The sequence below is a fragment of the Rhinoraja longicauda genome, chromosome 7 (assembly GCF_053455715.1).
Source record: "Rhinoraja longicauda isolate Sanriku21f chromosome 7, sRhiLon1.1, whole genome shotgun sequence".
Classification (NCBI taxonomy): domain Eukaryota; kingdom Metazoa; phylum Chordata; class Chondrichthyes; order Rajiformes; family Arhynchobatidae; genus Rhinoraja; species Rhinoraja longicauda.
This window is the reverse complement of record NC_135959.1, coordinates 57,383,301-57,408,052: the sequence shown is the minus strand read 5'-3', so window position 1 is coordinate 57,408,052 and position 24,752 is coordinate 57,383,301. Positions and strand designations below refer to the sequence as shown.

The following is a 24,752-nucleotide window of genomic DNA, read 5'->3' as shown; positions in this document are numbered from 1 at the left end:
GTCGGCGCGGACCCGTTGGGCCGAAGGGCCTGTTTCCGTGCTGTATCTCTAAGCTGTATCTCTAAACAGATAAAGAAGAATTCGTTTATGTGGTATATGTGGACTTTCAAAATGCTTTCAATAAAGCGCCACACAATAGATTATCACACAAAATTAGAGCCCATTGTGTTATGAGTGTTTACTGGTATAGATTTAGGTTTGCTGAATGGATAGGATAAAAAAGGAATAAAGGGATCATGTTTGGGATAGTAGATGGTGATTCTGAGGGTGCTAGATGTTCTTGCTGGAGCACCAGGTTTTCACAATCTAGATCAATGATCTGGATGGGAGATGTTGCAGACAGTGGCGTATCTAGGGTATGGCAGGTATGGCACGTGCCCTGCGTGCCACTTGAAAGGGGGCGCCACAGGGCAGTTTCTATTAAAGTCAGACAAAGCCACTGTGGAGGGAGCTCCACAGTGACTGCGCGCATCGCCTCGTCAGTCATTGCCTGAAGAAAGCACTGTCCGCAGGAGCTACAATGTGAGCCGCAACAACAGCCATGTTACCGGATAGTGCAGTGGGTGAAGAAGGGTTCGCTGGTGCAGACCAGCAGCATCAGCACCTAATTTTAAGGTAAAACGACACGTCACCTATCCATGTTCTCCAGCGATACTGGTGACCCGCTGAGTTACTCTTGCATATATTTAATACATGGAATTTCTTATGCAGTCTTTTCTTTGTGCCATTTTGTTTGAATTTGATTTGGGTCTCTGATGTGCTAACATTGATGTTTTGTATCTGAACCTCCAAGGGTCAAGGCAGACTCTGTGATCTGGCTCTGCTGAGTGTAGAAAGAGAAGAAACTGAAAAAACTGACTTTGATCACATCATAGTCCAATTTGCATCAGTGAAAGCAAGGAAGGTGCAGTTATAATTTTCATGTAGTGCCATAATTTGTTAATTGAAAGATTAACGAGCTTGACTTGTATTTTTGAGCTGATATTATGGTAAAGTTATCTAAAAGATGGGTGTCAGATGTTTGGACAGGGGCACAATTTCAGTGCTTGCCCTGGGCGCTATTTTCCGTAGATACGCCCCTGGTTGCAGATAATGCAAAACTGATGGTGATATGAGCAGTGAGAGTGATGCTGAAAGGCTTGAGTTTATGGGAATAATCAGGAATGTGGTTGATGGAATATAATGTGGCAAATACGGTTGATTAGCTGTAAGATCCATGACATGTATGTAAATAGTGAGAAAGTGCGAAGTATATGAATGCAATGTTAGCAAATGCGCTTTGTTGCTTTTTACACTGACCTTGACTAGATGTGTGAATTCATTCTATTTCTTCAATTGCTCGCCACCTAGTCCTCCTGGTACTATATTTCTATCCTTGGGTGCTTTCTAAGCCCTTCAGTGAGTACCACCTCCATGCAAGTCTTCGTTTTGTCGATGTCAGTGAAGTAGGACACCCATTATTATAGCTGTACTGCATTGCTGGATTCAGTGGTTGGGTGCAGTGGTCACCTCATCGTTAAGTGGTGCAGTATAATGTCAGTCGGCGCTGGTTAGTTTCACAAATGCACCAAGCAAGAGCTAATGAAGAACATTGTGAACAGTATTTCAAAATTGTACAGGTAGAATATCAGCATGTAGTGACACTCGGTGCTTGCGTATTTCAGTTCCAACATAGTTTGGTGCGGCCACACACATAGATAGTCATCAAAGGCATGTTGGGTATGCTTTTCACTTCATCATCTGGGCACTTGTGCATTGTTGCCTTTTGCTCTGGTATTTTATTTCATTCTTCACATGTTTAAATTATAATGTTTTAATTTTAATTGTTTACTGTATATCGTGTTGTTACTTGCGAGCAAAGCACCAAGACAAATTCCTTGTATGTATATATTTTTGGCTAATAAAATGTATTTATTAATTCAATTCAATTCAGATGAAATGGAAGATAACTTGGGTGACTGCCAATCATGGGCCACACTATCACCAGCACAGTGACACCAAGAGCACCTTGCACTTAATGATTTACTTCTTGCAAGTCGTCACGTGGGAGCGCTGCTCCCACAGTTTGAATTTTTGTTTAGCCTTGGCTATCCATTCCTCTACCAATTTTTTTACATGCTTCAGCCGCTCAGAAATCCAGATCCCCAGCATCTTCAGGTAGTCAGGTTTGACCGTGAAGAGAATGGTGAACCAGTCAAGCCAGTTGCCAAAGAGTATGGCCTTGCACTTCCTGCAGTTGACTTCGGTCCGTGAGGCAAGCTCAAACTAGGCGAAGGTGCTGAACAATCTACAGACTGACCTTGGATCCAAGCAGAAGTGCAGGAAGGCTTTGATCTGGATGCCCCTAGCACCTGATATTGTCACTCCTTTTATGCCCACATCCTTATGATGGTTTTGACAAAGGGTTCTATGCTGCAAACAAATAGGGGAAAGTGGGGAACTCTGCCTGACTACAGACTTGATGACGAAAATCTCTGTTTCTCACCCTTTAATTTGGACTGTGCTATTGATGTCTGTGCAAAATAGTTGTCATAATTCCCAAAACGGAGCCTTGAACTTTGTGCTTGCAGCAGCACAACAGGTATGCAAACATAGTACTCTGTAAATACCATAATAAACAACACCAAAAGCTTCAGTATATATAGAAGAAACAAACAATTTTAGTGCAAAGACAAGAACACAGCCCCCAAGTCTTTATAGTTAGGAGCTTATTTGAGATTGTAATGTTTAATAGCCTGATGTTTGTTGGGGAGAAGCTGCTTCTGAACCTGGACATTACAGTTTTTAGGTTCCTCTACCTTCTTCCTCATAGCAGGAGTGAAATGAGAAGTGGCCAGTGTGGTGTGAGTCTCTGATGATGCTGGCTGCCTTTTTGAGGCAGCGACTCCTATAGATCCCTTCGATGATGGGTAAGATTTTGTCTCTCTCCACCACCACCCCGTCGATGAAGGCAGGTTTGTGGATTTTTGGCCTTAAAAGTCATCAGATCATTCGTTTTACTGATGTTGAGAGCAATGTTATTAGTCTGGCATCATTTGGTCAGTCGATCGATCTCTCTCCTATACTCTGACTCGTCATCATCTGTCATTTGTCCAACAATGGTGGTGTCGTCTGTGAATTTGAAGATGGAGTTGGAAATGTGTCCAGCTACACAGTCATGGGTATAGAGTGAGTAGAGCAGGGGGTTGAGCACACAGTCTTGAGATGCTCCTTTGATGATAGTTATCGAGGAGCTAATTTGTACTGATTGTGTTCTGTTGATGAGGAAGTTGTGGCTTCAGTGCAGAGGGATGCACAGAGACCCAGTTCCGTGAGCTTGGTAACCAATTTGGAGGGGATGATGGAGTTGAATGTCGAACTGTAGTCTATGAACAATAGCCTGATGTATGTTTTTTATTGTCCAAGTGGGCCAGTGCAGAGTGGAGAGGCAGCGAGATCGCATTCTTCGTTGACCAGTTGTGGCAGTAGGCAAATTGTAGTGGGTCCAGGTTCTTGTTAAATTGGGAGTTGATATGAGCACGCCTCATTCTGCTTCATGGAGTGAACTCTGATTGGAAGAAGATCTTAGAGTTTTTTGAGGCAAAGAGTGAGGCTTACTGCTCTTCACCTCTCAGAACTCCATCACAACAAAGCCCCTCAACTGCAGAAGGAGAAGGTTCTGCAAGTTTGTCTGGATTTGACACAATTCCTTCTGTCTCTGTCTTTCTTAACCTTTTGATGACAACGAACCTTCTGATGTTCACCTTGATTGCTTTACACAAGTACATCAGGGAGTCAGAGGGACCACATTCTCCAATCTGTATAGTTCCTTCTGGTCTTATTGCCACACAGTGTTCCATTCAGTTGATATTGGTGCACTTTGCAGAAGTTTAATTCAAGAAAATACCTTCAACACCAGTTCCAACAGGCAGTGGTCAGCACAAAAGGTCCTGCAGAACTTGCAGAGATGGAAACATTGGATTCTGTGGGATTTTTTTCCGAGCTGACTGTCAAAATCATTTGGCTGAATGCCTCATCAACAGAAATCACCAATAAGTACCAAGACTTTGCTTGGTTGGCAGTGAGAGGAGATCCTTCCTATATAGTCGGCATCTTATCCACAGCTGCGATGAGGATGAGACATTCCCCAAAATCATTGTGGACTGTGCAATTGCAAAGAGAGCCTGGTAAAGGATGCAAGGACCCTTGTCAAGGTTCATCCCGAGCATCTAAGTAACAGAAGACACTCTGATCTTTAGGGTGCTCTAAAGGTTGAATGCGGAGTCAGACATCAAGTGCTGCTGGTAAATCATCAATTCATTAAAAAAGGTACTTTGGCCTGCCCGAAAAATATTAGTAGTGCGAGATGTCTGCAAGGGAATGCTGCCGACCGGTATATTCAAGATTGCAGGAGTACATGCTGATGGATGCTTTGAAGCTTGATACAGCCAATGTCTGTGGGGAAGGTCTACAGTCCAAGGTCATCCTGCCATTATGTTGCCATGCTAATCACTGTGTAAAAACCTCTCAAGCATATTGTTGCGTTTGCATTGTCCAAGGAGGCAACATGTGTGGTAATAGTGCTTTGTACGTAGGTAGTGCCATGAAGATAGTACCAACAACACCATGAATGTATAGAGTGAACAACGTTATGAATATAAACAAAGCCATCCACTGTCTTTCGTATATATTTTTTATGAATGCAGTTTGTTTTGAAGTTTTTTTTAAGTTGAACATTGCACATACTTAGAATTTAGACTAATTTCTGTACTTAGATCTGATAAGAAATCACCAAGTTATCACTTCATGTGGAGGTCCTGGCTGTCAGTGGCGTTGTGAAGGATGGTCCGAGCAATGTCCCATTCAGTTGGACATTGCCGCACTACCTATCCTTTGTGGAAAAGTTCCTTTGAAAGAAATACCTTTTGACCAGAAGGAAGAACTCACTTGGCAGGTGGTGAGTGGGGCCCATCAGATCCTTCTATAGTTGGTGTCCCACCCACTATATATGAGACAATTGTTCATCTCTTTGTAGACTGCAGATTTGCAAGGAAGTTCTGGAAAAGGATTCGAGAGTCCTTGATGAGGTTCATCCTGAACAGCTGCACAACAGAGGTTTTGTTGATCTACATGATTTTCCCAGGGAAGCATATCAAGATAAACTTCAAGCACTGCTGAAAGATCATCAGCTTGATCTTCCTGATCATGCACCTTGATCTACCTGAAATCTATTGGTCCACAAGGAAATGCTGCTACCTGGCACATTACATGTTGCAGGAGTCCCAACACAGTCTGTTGGGAAGGACTACGATGTACGGTCCGGCACCAAAGGCCTAGGTCCAATGGAAAAGCTTCTCAAACACTCAAGTGTATACTGTCCAAAGAGGCCACGGCAATGGTGCCTTGTACATAGGATATACTTACAGTACAAATGCAGAGATCTGATAACACACCGAATGTACAAACTGAACAACATTATGAATATAATGAAAGCCATCCACTTTTGGATCATATTTCTTGGGGTTTTTTAATGAATAAAGTCTATTTGCAAAATTTAAGAAATCTAAATTGCACAAATGCTTTTTCAGAGTGTAACGCTATATTAGGGAATGTTATTATGGACATGTTTATCGCTTCTCACAATTATGGCAATTATTTCCACATGATATTGCTACTCAATATTTTCAAAATTGCTTGTAGAATCAAAACTAGAAGCATTAGGCATCTATCTTGTTCTTACATCTTTAGCACTAAACTATGATGGTAATGGTGAGATTGAATTTTAAATGGTTATCAGTAAGCAGTGAAAAAATGGTGATTTTTACTGTGAAATACTTCAAAATATAATATTGAACCCTGCACTAATAATCACTGGCCCTCTGAAAGCCGGATTACAATGGACTTTGATTTCAATATACTCAATGAAGAGTTAATCGGATATTACACAAATGCTACAATGTATATATTAAATATAAATATTTGTGAAAAAATACTGTTTAGAATTATAGTGACACTATACATTGAAATATTTACTCAAATTTGATGTGATATTCGATATCTCCTTAATTAATTAATTCATTAGTTTTCAGAAAGTGAATGTGTTCCAAGAAAATAATATTTGGAGAAATAAGTTTAAGTTAAATGTTTTTAGAAAACTATATCTACTTTATTTAATTTAGCTCATGGAACTTAGTTAAGCATTTGAGAGAGAAAGACTTGAACTGATGGCTGCTTTCTAGATCCTGCAAGAATTGAGGAAGTCAGCAGGGTATTTAATGTGGATATCTTGGCCGAACCTAGTCCTGTTGACAATCACACTTTCCAGCAGGGGTCACTCGATAATGATGAACAGCAGGAGACTGACTGAATTTTTTTTTCCTCTGTCCGAACATTGAAATTAATTATAATGCCCTCATGCACCTCTGGCTTCTAATAACAACTGATTGTACAATTTAAGGAGTGAAACTAAAGTTACTTAGATTCTGGATTTTATGTTACCATTTCTATTTCCTTCATATTAATTGTCTAATTTAACTCAAATTTCCCAGACTATTCTGATATTTCACAGACAGAGTAAGAAAAGCAAATTAGGTGACTACTTAAAATAAAATTCAATTCCTTGTTTGTTGAAAGTAGTAATAAAATTAGTGAAATGGCTAAATGGTGTGCTGCATCTCTTTGCTGTTGATAAGAGTTTACTTTTTATTAAATAATTTTATCTGTATTTTAGAAGACTTCCTTAAAATTATTGTGGCATCCCTCACTTAATATGAACATGAATTTTGCTGAACAAAGTCAAAGAATGGAAATTTCTTATAGTCGTTTATGCTGACAGCAACTCCAAATAATAATGGCTTTTTAAAAAACATTGCATGTAATTCTTCTCCTCAGTCTTACTGCAATAAAATAGAAATAAACTTATGCATTCCCAAGTCACTCATTCATTCCTAATATGCAAAGTATAAAATAATACCCACTGTGGTTGTAAATGAAGAATTTTGTTTTCTTTTGTATATATGAATGTATTTAAAATGTCCTTATTCATCCCTTCTTTTGATCTGAGAATCTTAGAAACCTGTAAACAAATGAATTAAAATGGAACATGCTAACTACCGGATAGAGTGGGGGGAGTAGACGGGGGAGCAGTGGGAATTAGAGTTGCATATTATTAGGAAATAATTAATAAGTCTTGTTCCTCTGAATAAAGATATGCAAAAAACCTTCTGGTGAACAGAATAGAGGGCATTTAGTCTGATAATGATTACCATCTGCAGTAAAAAGCTGCTGTCAGCATTTAAAGACATTTGTTGCTTGATGATATGAGGTATTAAACCATTCCATCATGTGCTATCATCGGCACCAGTGATAGGATGCCGAGTTGAAATAACAGAAAACACTGATGCTTCAACTTGGTCAAATGATTCTAGGTTTGACTGCACATTTTTAATGGGTCATTCCTTCTTGAGCTCCACTGCTGCTGCTGCTGTGACAGCTTAGCTCTGATTCCTTGTTATTTCTAGGGAGATTCAAACATAACTGGAAAGGTATTCTTGTTTTCAGGTGAGAAATTGTTTTTTTTTAAAAGAGATACCTATGGAATAATAATAGCATGCTGCTTTCAGGTGCCAGTTTAAAATGTTTCTACTCAAATTAACTGGAATGGAGGTTTATAGAAATCCATTTCAATGTGTTTGGTTTCCCTGGTGATTTCTCTCAGTTGACTGTCGAGGTTATCCTGCTATGGTTTGCAATATAATTTGGTATTTGTGCTTTGAAGGAGTTATTGTATATTCCAGCTTTCCTAACTCTTTCCTTCATGAGTGATTATATTGTGATTATATTTAGAAAAAACAGACTTTTGAAAACTCGTTTAGTAAATTAATTGTTCAATTGAAATAATAGGTGAATGTTTTCTGCTCTTTAAGTGTAAAGAGCTGTAGGATTATTATATTTGCTAAGACATCATTTTCATTTGTAACGGTGAATCATTCGGAAGCAGACTGCAGGTATTGTGCAGGCTGATGTATATAACTATCAGCAGATGTACTAGGTTCTGATTGTATTCATCGTGTTTTTTTCTTGTATCCTGAGAATCTGGAAAATTATTTTACTGTATAATAGCTACAAATCAGTATGTTTGAAAAATGCATATACCCTTGCAAATATTGAATTTGCACTGTTTTAAAAATGCTACTTTTATTATCAGTATGAAGATTCTTTTGTATGGTATTAAATCAATGTAAATGCCAAGGAGAATATGTATGTTAGTAGTGAATTTGTACAAGTTGTTTAATTTTTTTGTTGCAGTGTAAATAATGTATAGCTTCCTATAAGGAATTTTTCTCTGTGCATCTTCCACAGATCTGCAGTTTTCTTATGTAAAATGTCTAACGATGTTTTAGAAGAAGCCTAATGTATATTCCAGAATGCAATCAGCAATGTGCTGAGAATTGTGCAATTGGTTGATTGCAATATTAAAATCTTTTAACTTTGCAGCTGCAACCTGCCCATTGTGCGTCTGTATGAAACAATGAAAAACAGACTGTATAAAACAAGATTGGCCTTTATAGGTATCTGTGGAAGTGTATGAATTCCTATGAACAGTATTTAAACCACACTGTTTCCTGTTGTGGATGTGCATGGTGGGGGGAGGGGTGTGGGGGAAAAGTAAAGGAAGTCTCAATATCTGTTGTAATTTTACTGCTAATTAGTCTAATATTGGATGTGTTGTAGTAAAATGAAATCTCAAATATTTTTATTTGTTTTTTTTTCTCCTCTCCACATTACCTACCAAGAGTACAGCCATTTTGAGGCAAAAATCCATGACTTGCGGGAACAGATGCTAAATCACAGTATGAGTTCTGGGTCTGGCTCCTTAAGAACCAACCAGAAGCGCTCATTATATGTAAGGTAAGTACATTTATCTACCACTTACTCAATTAGTTGCTCAATTTTACTCAATTTTATATTGTTACATAAATTATAATCTATATATTTATATATACCTCTAAACTGAAATTGGATCATAACTAAAGAGGGGCACGTTGTCAATTTAGGGCAAGCTCCACATACCTAATGTGGTCAAAATCAGAGCATGAATTTGGCAGGCCACATTGGCTCATTAGCTGTAAGGATGGGTAGCAATTACAGCCCCATTCCCCATTTGGAAGCTGGCCAAGATCCTCAGCTGAGTTTGACATGTCTGTGAGGACAATCTGGGGTGAGACAAGCGGTGAGCTGCAGCAGCAACCATTAAATCACCAAGGAGCCTGGCATAACTCTGTTTGTGGGTGAAGTTCAAAGATACCCTCCACCAGCATCTCTTAAATTTCACTTTCGTCCACTGATAATCTGTAGCAATTGACTGCAGTATGTATGTTGGATGAGCTTTTGTTGGTCAGGTAGATATGCATCAGAGAGTCGTACAGCACTGAAACATGCCTTTCAGCCAAACTTATCCATGTCGACCAAGATATCGCATCTGGGTTTTGCCCATATCCCTCCAAACCTTTCCTTTCATATTGAACCCATTTTACATATGGGAAAGAATGCAATCCAATTCCCATGCCATAATATTATTAAAATAATTTAGGTCATGCTTAGTCAGTGATTGACAAACCTTGCATTGGAATGCTATTTCCACTGAGGTAACAACGGTCCTTTTATTTAATTTGGGGCTACCTTTCCATCAGCATCTGGAGTTCTGCATGAGATGATGTGCATAGATAATGAAGATTCATGCCTTTATTATTAGATTTTGAAAACAACTATATCTTCGCATCTTTACATTCAGTGAAATATTTGTATATATGCAGATTTTCTATAATTAGCTCTACCACTGGGTGGTGATGTGAGAGGTGCTATAGTTCTTGTTGTTACTCAATTCTTTCTATTGGCTATGAATTCTGTTAAGTATAATCAGCCTATGCTTCTTGGCAGATTTGAATGTGCAATGTACTCTTGATATCAAAATCTGAGCCTTATGGAAAACAAACCTCTGTTGAAAGGAGAAGAAAATTATGGAAGTTTGGTTTGTCTTTTCCTTCGTAGTGTTTTCTATATCTGGTCTACTTTTCTGGGGAAATAGATTTGTCATTTTCTAATATATATTTCTGTGTGGTCCGTTGAAAAATAATAGGCAGGTAATTAATTGTGGGACCATAAATGCACAGTGCAAAGAGTTATCAACTTCCATCTGTCCAGATGCTCAGGGATTTTATTTTAAAACAAGGAGTTAATTCTTCTTAATGCAAAAATTAAGTGAGTCTTCATGAAGATAATGAGTGAGTCATATGATTATGTACCTTGAGTTGTTAGCTATGTAGTGAATGTTGGTACACCCTAGGAAACCTTTGAAACCGTTGAAAAATTGTTTATCTTCCTTAATCATTTGTAAGCATCAAGTGGAAAATGGCAAGAGTGGAGAAAAATATATTTAATAACTTTGAAACAGCTGTGTTTAAATAATAAATCAGGTCTTGGGTATAATAATTTCAATTTCTTCTGGAACCAGTCATCATTCCTTTTATTTTCTCAGTGTAGGGATTTTTTTTTAGCTGCTTTCTTTGTCACAGTCATTCTTCGTTCTGTGTTTATATGTGGTGCAGGAAGAGAAAGGCAGGTGGTATCAGACATTGAATTCTCTTTTCCTACTGCTTCTTTCGCGGCAACTACAATTTTTTGTGGTAGCATTTGGTGTCAAAATGAGTACAGTAAATGTGCTCTAACCTATATCTGACTGCTAATGTAAGTGCTCCTTGCTAAAGCTGTATTCTCACTAGGGCAGCACGTTCTCTGTTACAGGATACAGTGTACTGTACAGCGTACATGAATTACTTCCATGAGCAGCAGTACAATGAGTAAAATACATCATGAGAGTAAAAGATAAAAATGAATGAAAGAAAGGAAAATGGATGACAAAGAAAGGGAAATATGCAAAGAAGGGAAGGAAAATTGAAGGTGAAAATGAATGTGATTGAAGGTATGAAGGTAGTGAAGAGGGAATGATGAATATTATCTGCAAGAAAAGGGAGAGCGGAGGGCACAATCTTGGATTAGAGCTTGTGGTGATATGAAGAAAGTTAGACATGATGCTTTAGAGATACAGTGGAGTACAATAGCTACCATTTACTGAAAGGGAGTGCAGAGAAAATCGTCGCACTTACTACAAAGAAGATACCAGAGTGCCATTCCTAAACTCAAGGATTGAATTAGTGCAAAATTAAGCAAAGTGTTTTGGAGGGAGGAAAAAGATGCCACTTAGATCTGAGAGAGGAAATATTTTTCTTGTTTAAATGAAATTGGGAAAAAGAAAACAGGGGAAGGATTTGAATGGGTTAAAAAGTGCTTATCTGAAACATGGGAGCATTGTCTCTCTTTGAATTGCAGTAATGAGGCATTGCATCCCTCTATATTAAGATGAGAGTTGGATACGCAATAGTGATAGTCAAAATAACGTTTGAGGAAGTGATGACTTGATTTGTTTTTGTTGAACATTCAAATGTTGTTCTGTTGTTCTTACTTTTGAGTTAAATATCTACCTATCTTGAGGTGTAGAAGTGCAAAGAATTAATCTATTTCTAATGCAAAATGCGCAGTTTTCCGAGGAAGCATAACCTTTGAATTCCTTGAAATATTTTATGAAGGCTCCGTTCTTCCATTAGCCTATCATGATTTTCATTATGATTCCATTGTGAATGGAAAAACATTTGATACAGCTAATCTTACATTATAGAAGATAATGTGACTCTTTCTTAGCACGTTGGCTTACAATCAGTCCATTTTTGTAGTTTTCTATAAAAGAATAATTATTGATTGATCTGTTGCTCAGGATTTCCTGAATTCAAAGAATGCTAATGTTGTTGATAAATCGAAGCACAATTTCATGGCAAACATACCTTTTAATTCCTCGTTCACCTGACTGAGCTGAAAATAGAACTAAATATTCACTCGTGTGTTTGTGTGTGGTAAACAATATTTATGTTCAGAAAGTTTTAGGTTAAACCTAATTTTAATCGTTCACTGATGTCACACAATAGAGAATCAAACCTAACTCAGTAGATAAGGTATATTATAGCTTATATTTTGAATATACCTGAAACATTGCAAAATATTTTGGAACTATTAATGCTTTATTTCAGAATGCTTTAATGAGATTTGCGTACAATAATCAATGCTAGATGATATCAAGTTTCATTTCATCAGTTCGATGTGGAGTTAACAAGTCAAATATGTGAACTACAATATCGATTAACTGTCTTAAATTTATCACAACTCAACAAGCTGTCAATTGAAGCATTCTCAAAGGTATAGTGAACCAGCTTGATTATGACATGACCTGAAATATACTTTAATTAAGTCTAATACTGTATATTCATTAGATTAGAAAATAGTGAAATTAACCATTCAAATGGGGGAAGATGGTACGCAGGAGTCCACATGACAATTAATTTAACATCAATCATAGGTAAAATGTTATAAGATATTTTTGAAGAAGTTATTGCAGAGCACGTAAAATAATTCAAGGTTATCAGCAAAGTCAACATGGTTTTGTAAAAGGGAAATTGTATTTGATCAAAATACAATTGAAGTTCTTTGAAGAAGTAGTTTGTGCTTTGCATAAAGAGAAACCAGTGAATGTATTATAATTAGACTTTCAGAAGCCATTTTATCAAAATACCACATCAAGTTTATTGCAGAAAATAAAAACTCATGGTGTAAGAGGTAACACATTGGCATAGAGAGAAGGTTATTCAACTGATAGGAAATGCGGGGAGACATAAATGTGTTTTTATCTGGTTAACAAGATGCAACAAATTTGTGCCATCAGAATCAGTGCTGGACTTCAATGTTTTACAATTTGTATAAATGACTTGGGTGAAGGAACCAAAAACATGGCTGCTAAGTTTGCTGATGACACAAAGGCAGGCAGGGAAGTAATTTGCTGAACAGGCCATAGAGCTGCCATAAAGGAAAATAAATAGGTTAAATGAGTGAGCAAAGATCTAGCAAATGGAATATAATGTGTGAAATTTTGAAGACAACAGGAGACAGATTCTTGAAAGCCTCTTGATGAGAGGTTACTCGAGGTAGGTGGGAATACAGAGTTGAGTTTCCAATCAGATCAACAAAGGTCTTATTGAATGGAGAAGCAACACTGGGAAGGGCAAGAGGTCCATTTCTCCTCTTAATTTATATATTCACATGAATGCAATATTTCCAGGATCTGTTATTGTCAAAGGATTTTCTTTGAATTATTAGATTAAATAATCTGGTTTGGTTTCTTGCAATTGACGTAACATTTTGCTTGTTTCCTGGTTTATTGAGGAAATGTTTTTGTTTTTTCTTTAACCTAAGTTTAAAGAATATTCACATTTCCTTATCAAAAGCAACAAAACAGGAGAAATTATGAAGGTAAATGTATTATCAAAAAATATAGAAGCGGCAAAGTACTGTGCCAAACATGGACAACTTGGATGATGTATTTTTCTATCTTCTCAATTCCAGTGCCCAGCATTCCCCAGAGAAAATTTGGAAGAGTTACCCGCAGTACAATTAGCTAGGGAAAGACGCCAAACAATTACCAATGCCCAGAAAATGTATATTTTTAAAGAAGACATTAAAGTTGCAAAGAGTATGAAGGAGTAATTGAGGCAAATGGCAATTACATCTTGAGGAAACATTCATGACATGAGGAAGTAGGTATGAAAAGAGGCTTTTAATGGACCATATCAAGTGGCATATAACAGTTGGGTCAAATGGCCAATTATTTTAATATTGACTAATTGTATTCTACTATTAATTATCAATAAGAAGAAAATTAATAGGAAGTGAAAGAAAATGGCTGTACCAGTATAAAAGAGTAAAGGTGTAATTAATAGGGAATATGGTGTAGTTTAAAAAAAAGGTGAAAAGTGCAAAGTGGCAATTAGTGTCAAAGATTTTGAATAATCAAGCTGTTCCATGGACAGAAAGTACCAAAGCTAAATAACAATGAGTATATATGTGTTTAGATCCTGCTAATTTGGGAATAAACAGCAGTTTTCATAACATTAAGATGTACCAATCTCAATATTGTAGTTTGAAGGACCTTTGTGGGAGCACGGTGAATATCGGCCTTAATTCTGCAGCCAAACATTAAGCAATGCCTTGCACCATTAGCTCTCAAGAAAAAAGTCAACAAAGTCTGAGGTTTCGTCCTCCCCTTTTGCAATGTGGGATATTTTCAGGTGTCAATTTTAGAATGGAGCTAGCCAATAAAAGTGATGTCATCAAGTTAATTGAGCACCAGTCATGTTGAAAACACATAGACAGCAAACAAGCAAGTAAAAAGCACCATTTAAATTTTTTAACAACTTGGAAAGCTTGAAGTGACGATTGGAATATGCGGACAAGATTAAACTAGCTGAAGAAATAGCATAATTTTTAAAGTTTTTTTAATATTAAAGAAAACACATTATTTTTCCAATCCACAAGATTTTTAAATGAATGATGGAGTGACAATCCATATATATGCTTTAGTTAAGAGCTAGAGAGATGACTAACTAATAATTAAAGGTGTAACGTTAAAAATTCAGTCATACGTCATGCAATATTTTCAGGATATTTTACTACAATAGCTAATCATAAAAACCTGGCAATTTTATAAATGTTGCTGATTCTTCAAAATTAACCATAAACAACTTTTAAAGGAATGGATCCTGGGAAAAACAGGGATTTATTGACAGCAAATTCTGGACTTCTATGTTTAACTGCACAAGTGTACTGCAGAAGCTGCAGCATATTTTGTTCTATAATAGAGGCACATATTGATAATTTGATTGCTACTACTGCGAAAGAAATTCTAGGTTATTAGAATGAGACTATAAGATGGAAAGGCAAAATATCAAAAATGTAAGACGAATGATGAATAAAATAAAAAAATATTTTGTTATGTGTTATCTATCAAAGTATTGTTAGGTTGTAATTCTTTATATTAGATACAAATGTACAAATCTGGCAGTTGCTGTTCGTGGTGAGTCTGCTGTGTCACTTAACATGGATCCCTCATCGCAACCTTGCTAGCAAAAACAACAGCAATGCCCTGTGTAGAAGGAGGGACTATCATAATGTTAATGGCATTATATGAGGGAGGAGTGAAATAAGACATGCCTACAAAAATGCTCTTAAATCATTCCTGTCAAAACAATTATCGCTTCGCTCAACACCTGCGCTCGGTCCGCGTTGGCCAAACTGGTCTCCCGGTGGCCGAGCACTTCAACTCCCCCTCCCATTCCCAGTCTGACCTTTCTGTCATGGGCCTCCTCCAGTGCCATAGTGAGGCCCACTGGAAATTGGAGGAACAGCACCTCATATTTCGCCTGGGCAGCTTGCAGCCCAGTGGTATGAACATCGACTTCTCCAACTTTAGATAGTTCCTCTGTCCCTCTCTTCCCCTCCTCCTTCCCAGATCTCTCTCTACCTTCCTGTCTCCACCTATATCCTTCTTTTGTCCCACCCCCCTGATATCAGTCTGAAGAAGGGTCTCGACCCGAAACGTCACCCATTCCTTCTCTCCTGAGATGCTGCCCGACCTGCTGAGTTACTCCAGCATTTTGTGAATAAATACCTTCGATTTGTACCAGCATCTGCAGTTATTTTCTTATATTAAAATGATGTTATATATTAAAAATGACAAAAAAGTTGTGAAATCTCAAGTGTGTAATTGTCATATGTCAATTGTCAAGCATACAATGAAGTTATTACTTGCAGCTTTGCAGGTACATTAAATGCAAAAACATATCAAATATACAATAAATTAGTACAACCTTAGTTGTTCAAAGTTCATTGTGGTGCTGACGTTGGGTTCAAATCAGTTGAATTATATTGTTATATACACAAGTTCTGTGAGCTACAGGTACAATGAAAATCTTGCTTGTAGACCAATTTCCCTCCTGCGATAAATAAAGTTTTATCGTATCGTAGCACTGGCACGTAGACTTGGACAACACATCGAAACATTAGAGAGAGACAAAAAGCTGGAGTAAAAAAGCTTTTTGTGTCTATCATCGGTTTAAACCAGCATCTGCAGTTCCTTCTTGCACATAGAAACATAAATTATATATGACTTAAACGTAAATTCCTCATAAATTCTGCAAGAGTGAAAAGAAAAAAGACTGCAAAAAAAACAAGGCATTAGTGCAAAACACAACAAGGTTAAAAAAAAAAAGCAAGTCCATGCTTGCGCAAGAAGTGGTCTGTAAGAGTCTGTTGTCAAGGCATGATTAGGGTTGTATCAGGCGGTTCAAGAACATGATGGTTGTAGGAAAGTAGCTGAACCTGGTGTCCTGAATTTCTGGCTTCTGACCCTTCTGCTTGATGGTGGCAGGGAGAAGACAGCCATAACTGGTTGTGAGGATCCTTGATGATAAATGCTGCCACCTTGAGACAACCCTCATGTGGATGCTTTCAAGAGTGTGAATGACTGTGCCCCTGATGGTCCAGGGTTTGCCCACCACTCTGCAGCTTCTTGCATTCCTTTGTATTAGAATTGCTATCCTAGGCCATGATGTACTTGGTCAGGTTACTGTTGACAGTGCAGTTATGGTAGTTTGTCAGTGATATACCAAATCTCTTTAACCTTCTAAGTAAAGGCATTAGCGCACTCTATTTGTGATTACATCAACATACAGGGCCCACGGCAGTTCATCTGAATTGTTAACATCCGGGAATTTGAAGCTGATACCTCTCGCCACTGCTAACTTACCAAAGAAACTGATGCATGGTATCCCGTCTTCCCCTTCCTTAAGTTAACGATTAGTTCCTTGATTTTTTTGGCATTGAGCCAAAGATTGTTGTTGCGGCACCACTCAATCAGATGTTCTATCTTTCTCCTTTACACTGTGGTTGTGGTTAGGGTTGATCAGGGTGATTAAGCGTTGGAATAAAATCACTTTTATAAAGCTAAAACGTGAAATAAACTGAAACAATTGAAATAAGCAAGAATCAAAATCCCAAATCAAACAATTTCTAATATTGAAATAAATGGAGTAAGGGATTCCCTGCTATAATTGGTGAGGAAATGCCGCATCTTCCTTCTCTTTATATGAAGTGTAATATCAAACTATTGTTGATAAATTGACATGAACAACCTGACTGCAATTTTAGGATATGCGCAGAATGTCTGAAGTTGCTGTTGTTTATGTGCAGCATGTCGGGAACAGTGATTGCACTTTTTGTAGTCACTGAAGAAACCCAAATGTAAAGATATAAAACTGTTGAAGCATTCCCATCATGAGCATTAAAATTCTGGTCAAAGGTATAATATCATTTATTTTTGCTGAAAGCATTTATAATGTCATCACGCAGTGATCAGCATGATTCCTTATCTATTGTTGCTAGGCTGCAGTTTATTACTGGTAACTTCCAGTTGTAGCAGTGGTTCGCTCACTTCAGTCAGTGATAGAGAAGAAAAGGAGACAAAATTGAATGAACCACTGAGAAAATAACAGATGGGTGAGATGGAATTTTAATAATACATTAAATGTAACACACAAAGCTTTTTTTCCAGACTCATTTGCACATTTTCTGTAACAAAACCAAAATACTTAGAAAACCAAGCAGGTCAAGCAACACCGGAGGAGCTAGAAATAAAGACAATGTTTCAGGTCAATAACTTCATCTGAATGTGGAAAGTAAAAAAACAAGCATTTTTTAAATTGTAGGGTGGGTGTGAGAATGAAAGGAAAATCTATGATAAGACGGAGACCAAGATTGCCCAGGTAACAATTGCTTTATAGATGAGGCTCTCACTCGGGTCTCCTCAATATCCCGCAGCTCCGCTCTTGCTCCCCATCCCCCCCCCCCCCCCATTCATAACAAGGACAGAGTCCCCCTCCCCAGGTACTTTCCCCTGCAACCGCAGGAGATGCAACACCTGTCCCTTTACCTTGCCCCTCGACTCTGTCCAAGGACCCCGGCAGTCTTTTCAGGTGAGGCAGAGGTTCACTTGCACCTCCTCCAACCTCATTTACTATATCTGCTGTTCCAGATGTCAACTCCTGTATATCGGCGATACCAAGCACAGGCTCGGCGGTCGTTTTGCTGAACACCTCCGCTCAGTCCGCCTAAACCTATCTGATCTCCCGGTTGCTCAGCACTTTAACTCCCCCTCCCATTCCCAATCTGACCTTTCTGTCCTGGGCCTCCTCCATTGTCAGAGTGAGATCCAGCGCAAATTGGAGGAACAGCACCTCATATTTCACTTGGGTAGCTTACACCCCAGCGGTATGAACATTGACTTCTCTAACTTCAAGTAGCCCTTGCATTCCCTCTCTCTCCATCCCCTCCCCTTTCCCAGCTCTCCTACCAGTCTTACTGTCTCCAACTATATTTTATCTCTGTACCACCTGCTCTCCTGACATCAGTCTGAATAAGGGTCTCAACCCCAAACATCACCCATTCCTTCTCTCCAGAGATGCTGCCTGTCCCGCTGAGTTACTCCAGCATTTTATGTCTACCTTCTAATTGCTTTGATACTATTTATTGTGTTCTGCATCTAACAGTTCTTTTGTTTATCTGTTATTATCTATATACTAAAACTCTCGTTTGTTTGTTTGTTGGTTTGTTCCTGAACTACAGCCAAAACGGTACACGATAGCTTGACAATTTTTGGCCCACCTTACTCACCGTCTTGCCTTTGGTGCTGATGGAAGAGGTTTCATTGAAATCGGTGTTATATTTTTTAAGTTATTCACATTTTAAAGTTTAAATCTATCTGCTAGGGAGGGAAGGCGGAGGAGGGAGGATAAGGGGGGTCGAGGGGGATGGAGTGGAGGGGAGGCGAAGGGGGGAGGAAGAGGGGAAGGGGAAGAGGGGGATGGGGAGGGGAGGGGAGGGAGGGGGAGGGGAGAAGGATGGGGGAGGGGAGGGAGGGGGGAGGGGAGAAGGAGGGGAGGATGGGGGATGGAGGTGGGGAGGAGGGGGGATGGAGGTGGGGAGGGGGGAGGATGGGAGGAGGGGAGGGGGTGAGGGATGGGGGAGGATGGGAGATGGGGGGGAGGGGAGTGGGAGGGGAGGGGGGGAGGAGAGGGTGCTGCACCAATGCAGGATAGGTTTGGGCCCAAAAGATCCACTTGGTCTCGTTATATTACTAAAACTCTCATCTTGTTTGTGTGTATATTTATATATTTGGCCTTGTGCTGGAAATACAGCCAAAACGGTGTTCGATAGCACGACAATTTTAGGCCCACCTTACTCACCATTGTCCTGGGGTTCAAATGAATGTTATATTTAATTTATTTTTCACTTTTTAATCTTTCAAAATTACTTTTTAAAGTTTAAAAAATCACTTTTCCATCTCCCGAGTATGATGTCACAATGGGAACCCAATGGGCCCACGTGTTTGATGTCACAATGGGAACCCAACACTTCCGTGCCTGCGCAGTTGGGGCCCGTTCATCTAATACTTACATGTCCGCGCCAGCGCAGTTGGGCCCGTTCATCTAATACTTACCTGTCGCCAATCTATCCGCACCTGCGCAGTTGGGTCCCATTCATCAAATATGTGCGTGTCGCCAACCGCTCCGCTCCTGCGCGGTTGGGGCCCGTTGATCTGATGCTTACGTAAGATGGCCGCCGGATCCACACATGCGCAGAACCCAAAGGGATGGGGTGGGTGAGTGGGGGGTGGGTGGGGGGAGGGAGCAGGGGAGTGGCGGTGGGGGGGGGGAATTGTGGTGGGGGGGGAATAGGGGTGGAGGGGGTGTTTTGGCTCTTAATTATGGCTCTACATGGTCCTACATTACTGGAATTTTATATTTTTGGTAGCATTTTACCATCAGGAAAATCATCATGGAACAAAATTAGGCTACTGGTGCCTTTTGACTTCTTCCGTCATTCTTTCAACCGTGGCTAATCCTTTACATAATCCCACTTTCTATAAACACAATCCCTCTTCAATTATTCAACAATATATCAATTTCTGCTTTGAATGTTCTCTGTGGCTCAGCTCCACATCCTTCTTGGGTACAGACTTGCAAGACTTTATTCCTTCTGGGTGAAGAAATGTTGCAATTTAATCCTCTCTTTGTTCTAAACTTCAGAAGAGGCTTGTAATCTGTCACTAATCTCTTATCAGTTTCTCCATCCCAAAAAATCAATATGGTGATCCTTCATCAGCCTCCCTCTATTAAGAGTATATCCTTTCTTAAGTAAGGATACCAAACCTGTAAATTATATTCTAGATACACTATTGCAGTATATAATTGCAGTAATACATTTTTACTCTGGTACTCAAATTATCTTGCAGTATAGGTGAACACACAATTTACTTTTCAAATTGTTTACTGTTCCAGATATTGATTTTTACAAGCTTGGTCTGCTTAATATCTCCACACAGGGCAATACAACCATCCTTAGAACTAATCTGGTGAACTTTAGCACATTGTTTCCATTGCAAGTATATTTTTCCTTAAGTGGGGAAATCAGATACTATGCACAATATTTCACAATATTCCTACCAGCTTTGCATCATCAAGAAAGTTATCATTTTTCTGATCCAGTTAAGTGTTGATGTTTTCGGAACATGCTTTTTCGCAGGGCCAGGTGTTCTTTTGTTACTGTACTTTTCTGATAAATATATAATGTACTGGTGCCTTAATAATAGTAAAGTATAAAGAAACACACACAATTGATCTATTTGGCCTATCTGTCTAATATATTTGCCATATTATTTACTGTTCACTCACTGCCAAAGCCTCAAAGCATACTTTGGGTATTAGTTTATTATCTAATGCGTCGAGATACAGTGAAAAGCTTTGTTTGCGTGCTACCCAGCCAAATCATACTATACATGAGTACAGTCAAGCCATGCTGCATCCCTCATCTGCTTTTTAATCTGCAACGCTCTTCAAACCACTATATTTTAACAATTAGCAGAGCATGCTTCTTGTTTAATACACTCTGCCTGGTTAGAATCCAATCTATGGGTTTAAACATTCTTCTTTGATTATTTTTATTAGGTCCTGTCAGTGGCCTCAGAAACTGACATTACTTGAAGCAATATTTTAAATGGAACCTACGCACATGCTCTTTATTACTATGATCTCCGTACTTTTATAATTTAGAGACGGCACAGTGGCACGGCGGTGAAGTTACTGCCTTACACTACCAGAGTCTCTATACTGACTATCCTGTGGGTGCTGTCTGTACAGAGTTTGTACGTTTTCCCTATGACAGGTGTGGGGTTTTTTCGGGCAGTCCATTTTCCTCCCATTTTCTATAGACTTGGACTCGGTGAACTGAAGGGCCTTTTCTTGCACGCTAGATCTTTAAACTATATTAAACTAAAAAACTTAGGATGTGCCTCATGTGGATTTCTTTGTTTTTCTCTATCTGATCAAGCATTTTCAGTTTATTATGGAAGCTTTTTTGACTTTTTATTTGGGATAGAATAACTCAAAGGGGAAAGATAACAAGAGGAGTAAGCATCAACAACAGGTGAGGGGTTGCAGCTTGAGACAAAGACTGCTGCCATAACTTTCAGAGAGAGCAATTTTCATCCATACTACTTTAGGGAAGTGGCGATAGTTTTGCATCTGTGTAAGAAAGAACTGCAGATGCTGGTTTAAACCGGATAGACACAAAAAGCTGGAGTAACTCAGCGGGACAGGCAGCATCTCTGGAGAGAAGGAATGGGTGACGTTTCGGGTCTGAAGAAGGGTCTTGACAACTTCCAGGGACTTCTAGAGAATAGGAGTTTAGAGCCATAGATTTAGATACAACATATAAACAGGTCCTTTAGGCCAACTCGTTCACGTTGACCAATATCCTGTCTGAGCTAGTCCCATTTGTCTGCTTTTGTCCCATATCCCTCCAAACCGATGTTTTGATGGGCTCGATTTATTTTACGCCCACTTTGGACATAAAGTTGTCAATGGAATGCCACCTGCCCTGCCAGTCTCTGTGCATCTGTACCAATGGTTACTGAGGCAGACTGGCTTTCCCGAGAGTGAATCTGTGGAAAACAGCTGGTCAGGATGGAATTCCTGGCTACATCCTCTAAACCTGTGCGGAAACGCTGGCAAAGGTATTCGCAGACAACTTTAACCTCTCGCTACATTATTCTGAAGTGCCCACCTGCTTCAAAAAGCCCGCCATCATCTCAGTGCCGAAGAAAAGTAACATAGCATACATTAATGACTACTTTCCAGTGGCTCTGACAACCACCATCATGAAGTGTTTTGAGAGACCAATAATAGCACACATTAACTCCAGCCTCCCAGCCAGCCTTGATCCACTGCGGTTTGCATACCGTCGCAACAGGTCCGCAGCAGATACCAACTCCCTGGCCCTAAACTCCTTTCTGGAACACCTAGACAACAGGGATTCCTATGTTCGAGTCCTATTTATTGACTACACCTCTGCCTTCAACTCTGTACTCCCATCCAAACTCCGGGACCTAGGAGTCAGCTCCCCTCTCTGATACTGGATCCTTGACCTCCTGACCCACAGACCTCAATCACTGAGAATACGTGACAACTCCTCCTCCACAATAACACTCAACGCTGGTGCCCCGCAAGGATGCGTTCTCAGTCCCCTGTGCCCTGGTGTACTCCTTTTACATTCACAACTGTATGGCCAAATTCATCTCCAATTCCATCTACAGACAACACCACTGTGGTGGACTGTATCACGAACAACGACGTGATGGAGTATAGGATGGAGATAGAGACTAATTGGCATGGTATCAGGACAATAACCTCTCCCTCAATGTCAGCGAGAAGAAGCAACTGGTTATTGATTACAGGAAGCATGGTGCCCCAAACAGCATCAATGGTGTGGATGTGGAAATGGTTGAGAGTTTCATGTTCCTTGCCATTAATATTACTAATGATCTGGCATGGACCAATTAGGTTGACAGCCAAGAAGGCAGACCAATGTCTCTACTTCCTGAGGAGACTGAGGAAATTTGGCATGAAAGCGTACTGAGAGACCATTGAAAGCGTACTGTGATGTTGTATCACAGTTTGGCTTGGAACTAAATCTGCCCAAGACAGTAAGAAATTGCAGAGTTGTAGACGTAGCCCAGTCTATCACATAGACCAGACTTCCCGCCATTGACTCCATCAACCTTTACGCTGCCTCAGAAAAGGCAGCCGACATAATCCTTCTCCCGACACCTGACCGGCAGAAGGTACAGAAGGCTGAAAGCATGCATCACCAGACTCGGGAATAGCTTCTTCCCCTATGTTATCAGACTTCTGAATGATTTTTCCATAATCTATGGTGCTGTTCAATTCACCGCTCCCCATTGAGGACATTTAACTTTATCGAAAGAACTGACGTGCTACAATGTTGAGAACTATATTCTGCACTCTGTACTTCCTTGTTGTTCTATCTATTGTAGTTGAGTTTAAACTAATTTTATTTATGTGTGGTGTATTTGGTCTGTTGGATAGCATGCAAAACAATTTTTTTAACCGTACCTTAGTATGTGTGACAATATCAATAAACCTAAACCTTTCCTATCCATGTACAAAATCACTTTTAAATGTATTTGTACCCGCCTCTACCACTCTCTCCGGCAGTACTTTCCACATACCCACCACCCTCCTCTGTCTGAATAAGTTACCCCTCTAGATATATCCCCTCGCCTTAAATCCATGCCCTTCAGTTTTTGACTCGCCTATCTTACCTATGCCCCTTATGATTACATATATCTCTTTAAGCTCAACTCTCAACTGCCTGTGCACTGGGGAAAAGAGCCACAGCACATCCAGTCTCCCTTCATGAGTCAAGCCCTCCAGTCTCAGCAACTGGCAGCTGTGAACCTCTTGAACAACTTCACTTTTTCAAAGAGCATCTACAGAGAATTTGATGAGAAATTTGCACCTGCTTCCTACTCCTTTTAGATTTCTTGTTAATGTTTTCAAAATAAAACAAGCTGAAAGAAATGTAATCTTGTTTTTGGAGATATTTTAACTGAAATAGGCTTCTGACTAATTCACTTGAAATGATGACCAGAAAGAAGGAATGTTTTCTGTCAGATTAGCTAACTCAATGGGAAACTATATGTGAAACATAGAAAATAGGTGCAGGAGGAGGCCATTTGGCCCTTTGAGCCAGCACCGCTAGTGAGATTATAATGAATCTCCAGAGAAAAGATGCTGCAGACTGTTTCAGCAGCAGCATGTCAGATTTAAATTGCAACTAAAGTTCACTTAGTGAAAACTGCACAGGAATGAAAATTAAATCCAAAGTATTGTGTTCTGCCTTTAGTCTTTACTCTGGGTCAAGATATTAGCTTCATCTCTCAGATAGGATTAGACAATCCTCGACTGCTCCAAGTTGTCTCTGATCATGAGTCATTACTTGGCTTTGGAAACAGTGAGAGTTTGGGGTGGGTTGCCTTCTGTCAGCTTCTCACACGTTTGTCATGAGGAATTTTCTCCTGCAAGAAGAGGAGAAATGGTAAATGATATACCTTAACATGAAAGTGTTCAGTTTTTAAATGAAATCGGCTGATGTGCGTAATGGCAGATGCACACATTTACTTGGAAATTGATTGTGCTAAATATGCTCTAAACTATACTATGCTATCAGTGCATAGTCATTTGCCTCTGACATCCATTCGACATGGCATGTTCAGTACTACTGATTGAGGATACATTTATTTCTATGTTAAAAAATCTTTCACAATGACATTAAGGATGCAAACATAATATTTTTAAGTACCATTATATCATAAGTGTTAGATACAATTACTATGTTTCAGAGGTATTTAGACAGACACT

General features: G+C 39.3%; 1 protein-coding gene across 1 annotated transcript in view; it reads left to right on the top strand.

Moving 5' to 3' along the window:
* dlg2 (discs, large homolog 2 (Drosophila)) overlaps nucleotides 1-24,752 on the top strand; it is a 507,064-nt gene that overhangs the window by 335,292 nt on the left and 147,020 nt on the right. The window contains 1 exon segment of the mRNA XM_078402648.1: nucleotides 8,775-8,889. Within this exon segment, the coding sequence (XP_078258774.1) occupies nucleotides 8,775-8,889 (115 nt within the window).